General features: G+C 38.1%; 1 protein-coding gene across 3 annotated transcripts in view; it reads right to left on the reverse strand.

Annotated features, from left to right (window-relative positions):
- foxj3 (forkhead box J3) overlaps nt 1-14,207 on the reverse strand; it is a 90,157-nt gene that overhangs the window by 22,196 nt on the left and 53,754 nt on the right. For all 3 annotated transcript variants that reach the window (XM_089124848.1, XM_039673664.2, XM_089124847.1), the window contains exons 3-4: nt 7,280-7,354; nt 2,917-3,000 (exon numbers count right to left, since the gene is read on the reverse strand). In XM_089124848.1, coding sequence (XP_088980974.1) covers nt 2,917-3,000; nt 7,280-7,354 — 159 coding nt within the window. The remainder of the gene's footprint in view (nt 1-2,916; nt 3,001-7,279; nt 7,355-14,207) is intronic.

Raw genomic sequence — 14,207 nt, forward strand, 5'->3', positions numbered from 1 at the left:
AATCCCTGCAGAGGAGAGACTTGGTGTTGTTTCCAAACAAAAAGGAAAATATATCTGTATAGTACAAAATTAATTGAAAAATATTGGATTATTGGATATCTGCAATAATCCAATTTGATTAGAAAAAAATGCCTTTGGACCTTTATAAAGGTAAAAATGCCCCTGGAAATCAAGTTAAGGGAACAGATTTTGCCCCTTAATGGAAAAGTTGTCACTGCTGCATTCACTGCACAGAATATGAAGGATTTGAAAAGCTTCAGGGTCATCTGTCCACGACAGTCCTAAACCAGCAAAGGTACCAGAACAACAAAACACCTACCAAATATAGTCTTAGTCTTTATCGACAAAATCCCAAAACATGGAGATATAATCTTAATATATCGCACACCCCTACAGTGCACCTAAAATAGAAAATTCTAACATTTTTTTTTCCCATTGAGCTTGTGACCACAATTTATTGAATGCCAATTTAATACCCCCTGATAAATAAATGCTTCTTCACAAATGCTATTTTCCTCTGTATGGTTTCCTGTCATGGTTAAATGTCTACATGCCTTCAATCTCTGCCCCTTTCTCTCTCTATAGCTGAACTCTTTCGGTTCGGCAAAATGATGCAAGATACCTCTGAGCCAGGTCAACCTCGGAGGCCGGTGTCGAGTGCAGCCGAGTTGTATATTCCAGTGAGCGTTGCTCATTAATAATGGAAGGAAAGAGCTCTGGCTGAAAATAACTGGCGCAGAAACTCTGCATTAATTGATGTATGCTAAAAAATGAGTGCAGAATGCAACGTATGTAAAGGCTGCCTGGGGCACAGTTTATTAATAAGTCCGACCCCCTCTACAAGATAAACTGATCCGCACTGAGTGAGACAGCTATTTAAAAAGATATAAGCGCCCAATCAGCAAACCTGTGCCCGGCACGACTGTAAAGCACCGACTCAGACATGAAACAAAGCCAGCTTTCTCAACTCAGGAAATATTCAGTCCCATCTAATTCCTTTTCTCTCAACACACCAAGTCCATGTTATCACACATTTCTAGCTAGAACAAATATAAAAATGAAATGTTTTACGTGTGGTTGGTAGGTTTTGTTTATAGCTCTTCCCAAAAGATAAAAACGAGCAATCAATTAGGGGTGTAAAGGTTCACAAAATTGACAATGACATAACATCCAGTCAGTAAGCAAATCGCACGTTATTTCAATGACCATTCTAATAGATGAGCGACAAGTCTGTACATTTTTGAGCAAAGAACTGACTCAAAATGCATCAAAAAAGACCTGCCTCTATTATCTTTGGATTACTTCAGTTTTTAAAGGACAAGTTCAGCATTTAAGAATGAAATTTGGACAAATGCTGCTGGCCCGAGAATTTTTGGTTTCTGTGGTAGAAACGATCATAAAACAGGGCTTTAAGTGTAAAACACCGAACTTATAAATTGTGTTTACATTCAATTGAAACTGAAAACTGAAATCTCAGGTAAAACCATTTCTTTATCCATGGCACTCTAGATCACTGACTCTCAACTGGGGTCCCCAGGAAACTCCCAAGGGGGCCTCAAGATGGCTTTAAATGATTAGATATAGGACAAAACAAGCATTTAAACCAACTTAAAAATCTATATATCCAACAGTCTTGCAAAACCTTGATAAAGGAGGTAGCCTAATGTTAAAAGTATAATTTATAGACCTGGAAAAGTCCATTCAAAATCAAACAAAATCTCCAAGGGCATTTTTATAATGATTTTTCTAGTTATAAAAAACTCTTAAATATTTGATCAGGTGGAAATTGTAAAAAAATACAAATACATTTATAGGGCTTTTTGAGAAAGTTTGAGAACTAAAACACTGTCAACCTCACACCGGAAACACTGTCATTTTTACAGTGGCGATTTAATGGTATTCAGTGTGGTTTAAAGGCCGTGTTGCAGGGTTAACAAACACGAATTTGTGCAATTTGCTTGTTGGTAATATTTAAACTGTCATCCATTGTAATTTAATGTAAAAAAAAAAAATGTTATTGTGTAGACTAGCTCCAGTGCTCATTGCTGCATTACTAAATGATAGCAACTCTCCAGGACATTTGACCATCTCTCCACTTCTCCTCGGACCATGCATTTAATTGGCTTTGACGGCCATCTTCTTGGCAATTCCTCATTTGCCCTCTCACATCTAGGAGGTTCGAAATTATAAAGCTGTGGGCCATCATACATGTTGGCTCTTGCCACATCCCAGTCAATCGCCATAGTCCTAATACTACGCTGAGGCTACTTTTCCTCCACTTCTCCCCAATGTGACATCATCAGCGAATTGCGTAAAAAAAAAAAAAAGGTCTTTAAGACCATTTTTGAGACATTTTAAAAATTATATGAAACATCTTCATGAAATTAAAATTGAAGTTGGCATTGTATCAATCTAGAAATTCACTGCAGCTAAAGCCACAAGTCTAACCTTGTTATATTTAAAATTTGAAGATGACAAGTCTAAAACTGCATTTAGTTAAATGTTTTCCAAGATCATGTCATATGGCTATTTTGATTAGACTGTAAAATGCAAACTGGTGTGTTTATTGTCATAGTCTAGCATCTATTCAGTCTATAGATGCATCTCTCAGTCTAGCACACATTCTCACCTCTCCAGCCTGGTTATGGCTCTAAATATGCTTTTCTTTTGTCTGCATTAACCTGCAGCACCCTAGGATCAAGTGAAGTGATGGTGCAAATAAGGTGACATTGAGTTTGAACAGGGAGAGTGAGATACTCACTGTTTTCTGCACTTTGATCATTCCCAGACTCCAAGTAATGAGCTGAGTTTGGCCTGAGAAAGTCTATAAGCCTGTAAAACGACCACCAGGGGGTCTTGGAGCACACACAAACACGCACACACACGCAGAAAACAAGCGGACAAACTTTCACTCACCCGTTCTCCAGACCGTGGCCTCTTCTTGGGTCGTGTGGGCAGCGTGTCCTCCTTTGGATTTGTGTCGATTGCCCAGTAGGAACCCTAGAAACAGGATAAAGTTGGAATATTAGCTCCAAAGCAAATCATAATATTTTAAAATAGTGGCCAACTTGAAGCCAGCCACGCAATAAAACTTTCATAAAAAGCCGAGCACGATAATCAGCAGGGTTTCTAGGAGAGAAACTTTAGTAATCAGATACTGTGCGCGTTTGCTGTCAAACATGTGCAACTTTTAGTTCATCAAAGTTTCAGCGAGGTCATTTGTAAGCCCTTCACGTCTTGAGGACGTTCATGGAGCTATATGTTGAGGTGCGAAGTTGGGTCTTTCGCTACAGTCGGGTCTTGCGCTCGCTTGCTCTCACTTCGGATTTCTCCTGAGCCTTGGCAGAGGCAGGTAAAATGTTAAGCCCCTCCTGAAGCCCCTCTTCCTCAGCCGCAGGTTTATCGATTGCTCCTGTTCAGGGCTGGACACAGAGGTGTTGGATTTCTGGTCAGGTCTGAGCTCTGATAATCAGGCAGAAAATAGCACACCTTGGTTTGGGGCTGCTGGTATCCAAGCACCCAAGACCCTGGCTGAATAATTTATCTTTGCATTCTTCCTGTTTAATTTATTTTTCAATAGTGCTGCTCTTCCCAAAAGCTAAAGGCAACTCTGGCTGGCGAGTTAGGTGAAAAGAAAAAGAAATTAACCTCCAGGCTTGGGTTTTATTTTAAAATATTTCATATTATTTGGGATAAGATCTCAATTGTCCAGAGAGGGTGCGATCAAGACCTTTAAAATTACTTGTGCAGAGCTTGCGCATGCACCTAAGCAAGGAGAATAATTGAAAATCACCAAAGGATTTGTCTAGACAGCATGCTTTAGGTTCCTCAAACGTTCGGCCTCCAAAGACATATTGATAAAATGATGTAAATTTCAGCATTTAAACAGCAATACAGCACAGGTTAGAAGCCATGGAATAGCAATGAGCAAAGCTCCAGCACCCGAACAGTTTTTTTTGCAGCATTCCTTCCTTAAGAAAATAACTCGCTGTGTCTGTTTTAACACTCGGATGTTACATCAATTTGTTATTTAAGTGCGATGACAGCTCCAGAACAATTAGACCAATCACAAAGCTTGCAGCATTATCACACCTTGCTTTTAACATGCCATTTTTGCCCTTAGAAGCAGTGTACTAAAACCAGCCTGATGAAAGGAAGTGACATAATTAACATTAACCAAACGATAAACTAGGCATTGAAATTACTTTGTGGCAGTCACCCAAAGTCAGTTATTTACAGCCATTATTTAATCGCCACAATCTTCAATAAGAGACTCATTTAAATTTAAGATGGTATGTGACATTTCTTTAAGTCATGCATGTGAGTGTGTATTATAGAAATGCATAACTAACAATTTTAAATAATAGTATAATATAATATAATCTACTATATAATATAGTATAATATAAACCTAATTTTGTTTATTTAAGTAAAGGAGCATTTTGCTAAATGTATGCACTTTATTACACATTCCTTATTTTTTACTTAACCTGACAGTCACCATTTGAATGTTTATTATATAAATAATAATAATAATTATTATTGAGTTAAGATCGCAAGCTTGTGAACAGAAATCCAATCAAATAGTGAAATTTGTGCCAAGACCCAGCCCAAATTTTTACAACTTACTACTGATTAGCTGAAATCATTATTCTGTGGTAATTCATGTAACATCACATTACACATTATCTATTGTATGCAAATTAACAAAGTGTACAACACTTGAGCTGAGAGGTGCGCTAGCGTGAGTCATGCGAAAGGGTCTTAAGTTTCTTTATATATTATAATGTAGCATAAGTATCCTAACAATGTTAAATGTTACAGATAGTGAATGTTTCCACACAACAAAACTAGACTAGATAAGTACAGCTACTTTCCAACAAATCATTTAACAAACACAATTTCTTCACCCTGCTTTGCTATTTCCGTATTATATTCCACCGTTAGACATCAGAGTCCATAACATGCAGGCCGTTCTTACTGTTTAAACACCCTCATGTTCATGATTTTAATTTAAATCATCATGTTCCTGTAGTTGATGCAGTGATGAAGGACAGCTGAAGGTGACACAATGCTGGCAGTCTGTTTCACCTAGCAGATGTAATTGAAATTAAAACTACTGCAAGACACTTTTACGGTGGAAGAGGAGGCCGAGTATCATTTCTTTTAATTAGCAGAAAAATCTTGAAAAACTCAAAGCCCTTGGGAGGGGAGTATCTGTAGGCTCCAACACAACCTCTAGAGAGAAAGCAACGTTTAAAGAAATCCACGAAAGGACAGTTTACATGAATCTGAAACAGGGCAATACAAAAATACTGTGTTAATGTTACTTCTTTAGATAATGAACTCAGCTGAGCCCCCAAATTAACAGACGATAATGATCAACAGTCTCCAAATGAAGTATTACAAGGATAATTCACCTAAAAATTAAAATTGTCATCATTATACAAAAAAAGGAAACAAATGAAATAAACAAAACATTTTATATGTATTCATATAGTGTTATCTGCAGCCACAACAAAATTAAGATATACTATATTCTAGCGTTCAAAAGTTTGGGGTAGTTATGTTTTGTTATCAAATAAATGATTCCTTTAATTCGGCAAAGATGCATTACATTGATCAAAAGTATTAATTAAAATATTATAATGTTACAAACGATTTTGATTAAGTAAATACTGTTGTTTTTCTATTCATTAAAAAAAAATCAGGTTTTTAGCATTACTGTATAATAATAATAAGTAATGTTTCTTGAGCACCAAATCAGCATGATTTTTCTGATAGGACGATTAATCGAATTTTAATCATGATCACGATTTTGGCTTCCCACGATCAAATTTGCAATTTAAAATGCGTCATTCCATTCGCAAAATGCTCCATATCAAAGGTGTGTGTTTTTTGTTTTGTTTTTGCAAAGCCAATCTAGCCAATCTCCATGAGCCACAGTGTCTGCGCACGAGTGACAGTGCACGAGAGAGACCGAGACTTCCTAAAATATATTTAATACTAGTGCCCAAATAGTGCCCAGTTGAAGTGCCCAGTAAAATAGTGCCCAGTTGAAGTTTTGCTACATTTTCTTTATTGTTTTATTTTTATTTATTCTTTAAGGAGATGCACTGAATTTTGTTGAATTTTGATGCACATAGTTGTACATTAGCAGGAATGTAGCACAATATGTATGTGAAAGCACAAATTATTGTGAAAAATAGCTGCTGTGTTTGTGATGGTTTAATGGTAACTGACTATCTAATTTCTAATCTGGTCTCTACTGGAAATAATCAGTTCGACACAGTCTTAACGCAGACTAGACCTCCCTGACCAGAAGTCTACTCAAGGGCAAACAAGATTGTATCCGCCTCAAAGTTCGGCCTTCCTCATTCTCAGCAGCTGCTGCTGCGGATCACAAAAGTGAAGTGAACAATCGTTTCTGCCATCTCTGAGAAACACGCCTCAGTTACTATCTCGCACAAACAGCAGGGTCCATATTCCTGCCGTATTATAATATTGATGGAACATATCAAGAGAGCCCTTTGCAGCTTTGAAGTTCTCCTTCCAGGGGGGAGGGGTGTGTGGAAGGAGGCAAATTCCAAATTGAACATTAGGGATGCAAGCATGTTGGCCGTGCATTCAGAATAGAATCCATGCAGCGATAGATTATTTTGTATTTAGTGGAGCACATCCCAGGAGTGTCAATATCAGAGGATTACACCAAAACATGAAATTAGCATTCAGTCCCCATCCCCTGCATGCCTCGGCTCTTCTCTTTATGTCGCGCTGTGAGCGTATGTGCGTGAATGTGCTCACACAAGATGGCTGAGGATACAGAGAAATGAGCAAGCGTTTGTGGCAGAGATACTATGTGGAGGGAAAAAAAAAACAGGTTATCCACGTCCAAAGTTATGTGATGAGCATATATACATATATATATATATATGCATGTCTCCGCACTCTGGCCTACACATGAATTTGTTTGGGTTGTTTTAGCTCAGGGGTACAGGCCGGGGTAACGGCATGCTGACTGAGGGGAAGCAGGTGGTGGTCTCCCCCTCTCGTGCAGGAAGTGCCAGGGCTGAAGTGCTTTCTCCTCTACCCGGGAGAGCTCCGGAGAGCACTTTTAAAACATTACTGTGAGTGCTCGCTCTCATCTATTTTCACAAGGATACGTATGCATTTTTAACGGCTGAATCTGCTCTGGCAGAGGCATTTTGTATTTAGAGAATGTACAAAACATTTCTGAATAAAACAGAACTACATATGGAGGTAAGAAAGGAACCCTTACCTTTCCTGGGTCATCTTTGGAGCGAGGCACTTTAAGAAAACACTTGTTCAACGAGAGATTGTGCCGTATTGAGTTCTGTAGGAGGAAAGAGAGACAGAGAACTGTTTAGGTTGTTTATAGGTTAATGAGACTCCCGCATGATATTACACTGTAATAGTACCTAAAACCCGCATTTACATGCAGCCTATAGCGTGCTGTCAGACAGTGCTGTAGCAATCGCGGGGTGTGTGGCGTCCCTGCAAATAAGAGAATATGAATAAAACACTGGGGTATTATAACCCAGAGTCTGCGTCATCTTTTCAGTGCTATGCAAAGCAACCAGGCCAGAAAAATATATTAAAGAGATTCATCTTGCAGACGACAGCCACAAAAAAAAAAAAAAAAAAAAAAGGAAGGACGGTAAGGATGATTGCAGAATATTGAGACTCCTAAACTCAATAATAAATACCCCTGACTTAACTATTTTTAACGACCCAGAGATTTTTCATAACTTCGGTGATTCCCACACATTGAAATGCACTGAAACTGATGTGACAAAAAAACCTTGATAATTCCCATACATGAAGGATGTCCTGAGGTTAATTTAAAAAAAATTTTAAAAAAAAGAGCGAAAGATCCAGTTTAACAGCATAGTAATTAATTAATCATCCTGATCCTCAGAGGGAAATTAATTATGCAAATAAGTTTTTTCAAACTAACACTATTCTTTAAGAGGAGGCAGCTTGAACGCAGATCATGCCTTAATGCTCGGCACGTTCCAGCTGGAGCTTAGCCAGCCACTTGGCTTAAGACACTAGAAACGCACAGGTTTTGAAATCATTTGACCAAATTGTATTGACAGATGGGTGTGATATAAAAGCTCTGCGATCTTCGCATGTGCTGGTCTGGTGTGGAACGTGAGAGAAGCGCTCAGAGAGGCAATTAGATGAAAAATACTAATAAAAAACAATCCATGTTAATATATGATGTATTATAAGATAACTACCACATAACATCTAATGAGGGCAATAACGGGCCACTTCCACTGGGCCGATCAGGGTTGGGTTGATTGCAGGTGTGTGCTGGATGTTTAACAGTGGACCGAAGGGAGTCTCCGACTGCATCAGCAGTACCGAAATCATTAGATGCAATAAAGGTGAGCTCTGCAGGACAGCTGAAATCTTAATCCAGGAGATGCATGCATGCATGCATGCATGCAAAAAAAAAAAAAGGTAGGTCAGAGCAGTTACTGTGTAACCCGCTACTGACGTATCTGTCCACAGACCCTAATCTTGTAGCGCATTAAAACTTCAGCAGCCACAGCACCTCTCCACACTGCAATATCTGAGGCTAGTCAGGCAGACAGCGTCATCTCTCTGGAAAAAAACAAACAATGTCAACTACTTAAGCCTGCTCTGCAATAGCGATGTGCACTTTGGGCATTTTCAATGCTTGGGTACTCAATATAACAGAAGAGTACTTGAGGACAGATAAAGGAAGATCTTTTTATCATAATCAATGTGCATTAGACTGTCATGCAACAACTCATAGGTTTTGCAATCAAAACAGGTTGACAACATCTTTGATGAAAAGAAACGGATCAGTTACAAAGTAACAATTCTGTGACAACCTTCTATCAGGTTAGGTTGCGACCAGCTAAGTGGACATGCAGGTCAGACAGGCAGGTCTCTTTCCCTGTCTGTCACATTCCCGCTTTTGTCCTGTTTGTCCACTGCTTTAACTTTCCTCTCCCTCTCTCTTCACAGTCTTTCCCTCTTTCTCTGTTGGGGGCCAGAGGGTTCAAGGCTGGCTCAGCAGGGCTCCTGCAGACAGACACGGCTAATAAGCACAACTGCACCAGTCCAGTCTGTCTCCAACTCTCTATCAGGGGAGCTGACCAGGAGAGCCGCAGGGCCAGCTGCCATTCTGACACACTGAGTTTGTGTGTGTGTGTGTGTGAGAGAGAGAGAGAACAAGAAAGAGAAAAAGAATGACCCAAGAGAAAGTGAGTGTGACAGCTTATGTGTAGAAGCCAACTTTGTGTTTATCAGATGGAACATGTATAGTGAAAGCTACCTAAGCTACAAATCTAATGCTTGCAACACGTTCAAAAATTTAAATAAGTTATAAAACAAAACAAAACATGGTTACCTTTCAAAATATAAACAATTTCAAATAGATAAAAATTAGGTTCCATCCTAAATGTTTTTTCTTCTCCTCACAATACAGAAGACAAATAGGTTGTGAATGCTATTTTGTGTTTTAGACATATTATACATGATGGCAGGAAGTGCTACTGTCATCTTCGCACACTTAAACCTCTGGGGTCGGCAATCACGCCGGTGTGATCAGCTCACTATTTTCCTTATCAGAGCAAAAGAGACTCAAATTACTCTATTATTAGATCTAAGTGTTGTACATCATTAGATCATGTTAAGTAATCCTGTTCTATTTTTTATTCTCTCTGTCAGTGAACTTCATTCTGAAACGTGTCAGAAAATGAAGTAACTCAGCAAATACTTGTCACACAGGCACAAAAGATTTTTTGTTATGACGCTGAAATTCTCTTCCTTTAAATGTAGTAAATTATATATAAAAAAAAAACAAATATTCTCAGTTTATGTAATCTGTATAAAAAGAGAAAGATGTCAGTCTTATTACATATTAATCTCACCACGCCCACATCAGCTGGATAAAACATCCAGTTTAATAAGAATCTTGTACTTAAACGTTGAAATATGTATGATAATTGGCCTGCTTTAAAAAAAGCGATAGATCATAATTTATGGAGAAAGACAATTTTTGGACAAATGTTTCCAACTCTAACTTTGAACCAATTCAATGGCCCAAATAACCTATTTAAACAGGATTTGTTTCCAGGTATGACTAAAAATGTGCTTTTGACTTTGATTTATATTTTGATTATTGTGTGCGTGTTTGTGTACATATATGCATGTATATATTATCCTTGCATCTTTATTTTGTGACACCTGAATGAAAGGCTCATTGTGCAGGTTGTCGTCTTCTCGGGTAAGAACCACCTAATTATTCATGAGGGGGTTGGGCCATTCATGCTCATTCGCACATTGCCTTTCCCAACATTTTTTTTTTTACATTTTTCACAATTTAAAACAATCTATTGTTTTATGTGAATGAGTAGGCAGGATGATTTTCAGAACATTTTGGAGCAAAAACTCTAGGCGACAACATCCATTAGTCAAAACATATTTAGTATTTCAGAAACTTTTCAATAACCATGCATAAACAATATTCTCTCACATATTATGATAGCCCTGCTTGTGTTAAACAGAGTGTAATTTCACATGTAACATTAACATGTTTATATGCAACTGAAAAAAGCACAAATGTCAGGGGATATCAAAACATAAAGACCCCAGAGGGTTAAGGTAGTACATGTTACTTGTCTAAATTCAACAGATACCTGCTTGTCACTAAGCTATATCAGAGACACATTTATCTTTTTTGACCCTGCTTTCAACCTGGAAATTGAGTTTTACTTTTAATGAGTTACCCAACCAGTGTCTGCCTTAGATATCACTACATGTTAGCAAACATGCCATCTCTGACAGCTTAACAGCTCTGATAGCTCAACAGCTCTGATCTTAACATGCACATTGCTGGTGTAAAACCAAAGGTCGGCAGGTCACCAACAGACATAACAAATGACTTACAGATCATAGAAAAATTCCACATCTCATAAAGTGGTGTGCAGCTAACACTGCTGATTCTGAATATCTTATGCTTGATTGCTTAGATTACAGCTGGAGCTCAGAAGCACCGCAGTGCAGTGAAGTGATGAAGAGGAGGAAGAGAGCTGTAGGAGTCATCGAGGATGAGGAGCTACAATAAGAGGGTCAGACACTGAGCTCTGTGGGAGGGCCTGTCCATTACTGTCTCTGTGGGCTGAGATATACCTGTGTTTCACAGCGGGAACGCTCTCTGGTAACCCCCCGCAAAAACTCGCACACTGACAGTTAGTGCACCCATCCGCCCACTCACCCCTGGCCTCTCGCCCACCTCTTCCAACACGACAGAAGGGCAGGCGGGGGAAAGTGGGTCAGACTGACCTCCTCGTCCCGAGTATCAAGTGCTCAGCGTGAGTCAAAGGGACAGGCCATGTCGCAGCGGAGTTCTTCATCAAGGACATACCGCAGTTCCATGCCTTCTCGGCCCAGGGAGCCCAGGTTACAAAAGAAACATCCCATCAGTGCCCGCAAATCCAGCCTGACATCCTCATTCTACATACAGCGACAGAGAGGAAGATTTTAAATTATAGCAGAGTTGGCCAAGAAACTGATGATGACTTGATCACAAGATAAAACACAAGATTTTAATGTCTGAAGGTCTCAATGTAAAGGGTTCTCTATATGGCAAAGCAGAAATACACATTCAATTCACGTCAGGCTATTACAGTGCTGCAATGGAAAAGTATATACACAATGCATTACAAGTAGTATGCTTAAATGCACCAATTAATTGAACAAAGTCTATTAAAAATAATATTATCCACAGAACCTATCACAGAAATAATAATTTTTGTTTCATTCTTAAGGGATGCCATTCATATATAGAGTCTGCATTGGTTCCAAAAGAAACATTTAAAATACAATTCAATTAGCAATGATTCGATACAAATCATGATACTGAACTCACAATACGATACTATTAGGGGCTGGAGGGTGGGTTTGGGTTGGGTAGGATATGGTGAGGAGAAGAGATACTGGCATCTGAACAAGCAATATTATGTGCTTCTGTTATACTGGTAATGATGGTTAGCCTATTTCTCTCCTGTGAAAATGTTTCCCTCTCTAGTGTGTAAAGTATGATTGTAAGAAATTGAATAAATAATTGATCACAAAAAAAAACAATACGATACTATTGCGATATTTTAAGCCAAAATAATATTATTTATTTATTATTATTAAAATATTATTACAAATTATTCACAATTGCACCCACAAATATTTCCCCATTGCATTATTGTACATTATATTCAACATTATATATAGTTCAATGTAGTAATGATTAGTTTAACCAAAAATTTTAATTCTGCATTTATGTTTTTTTTCGAGCGTCACACAAGCATTAGAATGTCCGTGTTTATTTCAGTATGTGTTGTAAATCTGTTCAACATATAAAGCCATCGTGTCTCATCAGAAGACTTGAATTGGACCACTCGAATTATCATTTTTACGATACCTTTGACAATTTTTTGGATCTTTTACATTTTAGAGGATTGGACTTCAAATTGAGGACAGAAAATCTCTCAGGTTTCATAAAAAAATATGTTCATTTGTGTTTGGAAGTTGAACAAATATCTTATAGAGTTGAAATGACATGAGGGTGAGTACATGATGACAATTTACATTTATACCTTATTTATTATTATACCTTATACATACAGTAAGCTGAATCTTGGATACAACTTTATATCGTGAATCCTTTCGTTTATATATATATATATATATATATATATATATATATATATATATCTTTATAAAATCATTATATAAGAAAATCTTCGCTAACTTACAAAAAAAAAAAATTCATTTAAAACAAGCAGACACGTAACAACTTGATGTTTCAACAACAGTATTCTTTCATAGATACTTAATTGTTGGATAAAAGAAAAAAATCTAGCATTCTCAACAAACAAAATAACCAGCTATAATGTTATGTGATATTCGTGCAAGACCTAAACGTGAATTGATAATTAGGGGGCATGTGTCTAGCCACCAATCAAAAGAATTTTTAGCACAATGTTTCATTATCATGCGAAAAAAGAAAGAGAGCAAGGTTGATCGAGTGAGACAGAAAGGAGTGTTTCAATACTCCAGGCCATGGAGGACATCCCAAACAAATTCCAAGCATTCCTTCTTATATGCTGCGTGTCTTTTCTGTCCAGTGTACCTATTCCCAGTTCCACCCTTCCCATAGAGTTTTTTTTTTTAAAATATTTTCTCTCCAATGCTTTCAATATCTTTGACATATGGGCTTATCCGCAAAACACGTTCAAGTTCCCTCAACCACAGCAGTTCCTGACAAGCCTTTTGCAAACACAGAGACGTACACAGGCATTTCTTAAGTTTACAATATCTCTACACACGTTAGGGAATGTAGCACGTTGGCAGACTGTGTTTGTAGTGGGTGTGGGAAGATGCTGGAGCAGTTTTTTTTTTCAATGTATGTGGTGAGAGGAGGCACAAACGGTGACCATAACCAGACCCAAGGTGGAACGCACCATCCAGCTCGCAGACTGGGCCTAAACGTGCGAAAATATCCCCCACCTTTGACAGACAAACCATGCGACTATAGCCTGGAACTGGATGCAGTGAGGTTTTAATCCACTTAGAGCATGGAGAATCCCTCACCCTCGGCCACAGTGATGAGGACAGCATGACTGAGTGTGAGAGAGGCAGGAGCTGATAAGGTGCTAAGATGTGGGTGCCTCTTGTAAAATGAATAAGAGGAAGGCATCACAGTGGAGCTGTACCTGAAGTCTGGCACTGTTTAAACCCGCTATTAACACATCTCAGGTGATCCTAGCACAAAAAAAGCTACAGAATTCAAGAAATATAAAACCACAACACTGACTGGCATACAAAATTAGTAAAGCCTTGTGTAAACATATGGACATTCCAAAATGTTCCAATAGGACTGTTATTCTCACATGACAAAATACTGTAAAAGGTTCACTGTTAGTTCAAGATATACGTATGCACTAACAATTATTAGCAAAATAAACCATACCGTACAGTGTTACCAATATGGATATACTTATACTGTAAATCAACATTTTAAATTGCAAACCCCCAAAATGAATGTATTGTTAATGCAAATTACAATTAGTTATTATTAAAATAGTCAGTTTAACTCATCTTTATTTAGTGCTGAGCGTGCGACTGGATCACCAGATCAAACATAAACG

This window comes from Pimephales promelas, chromosome 21 (genome assembly GCF_988280905.1).
Source record: "Pimephales promelas chromosome 21, fPimPro1.hap1.1, whole genome shotgun sequence".
NCBI classification, from domain to species: Eukaryota; Metazoa; Chordata; class Actinopteri; order Cypriniformes; family Leuciscidae; genus Pimephales; species Pimephales promelas.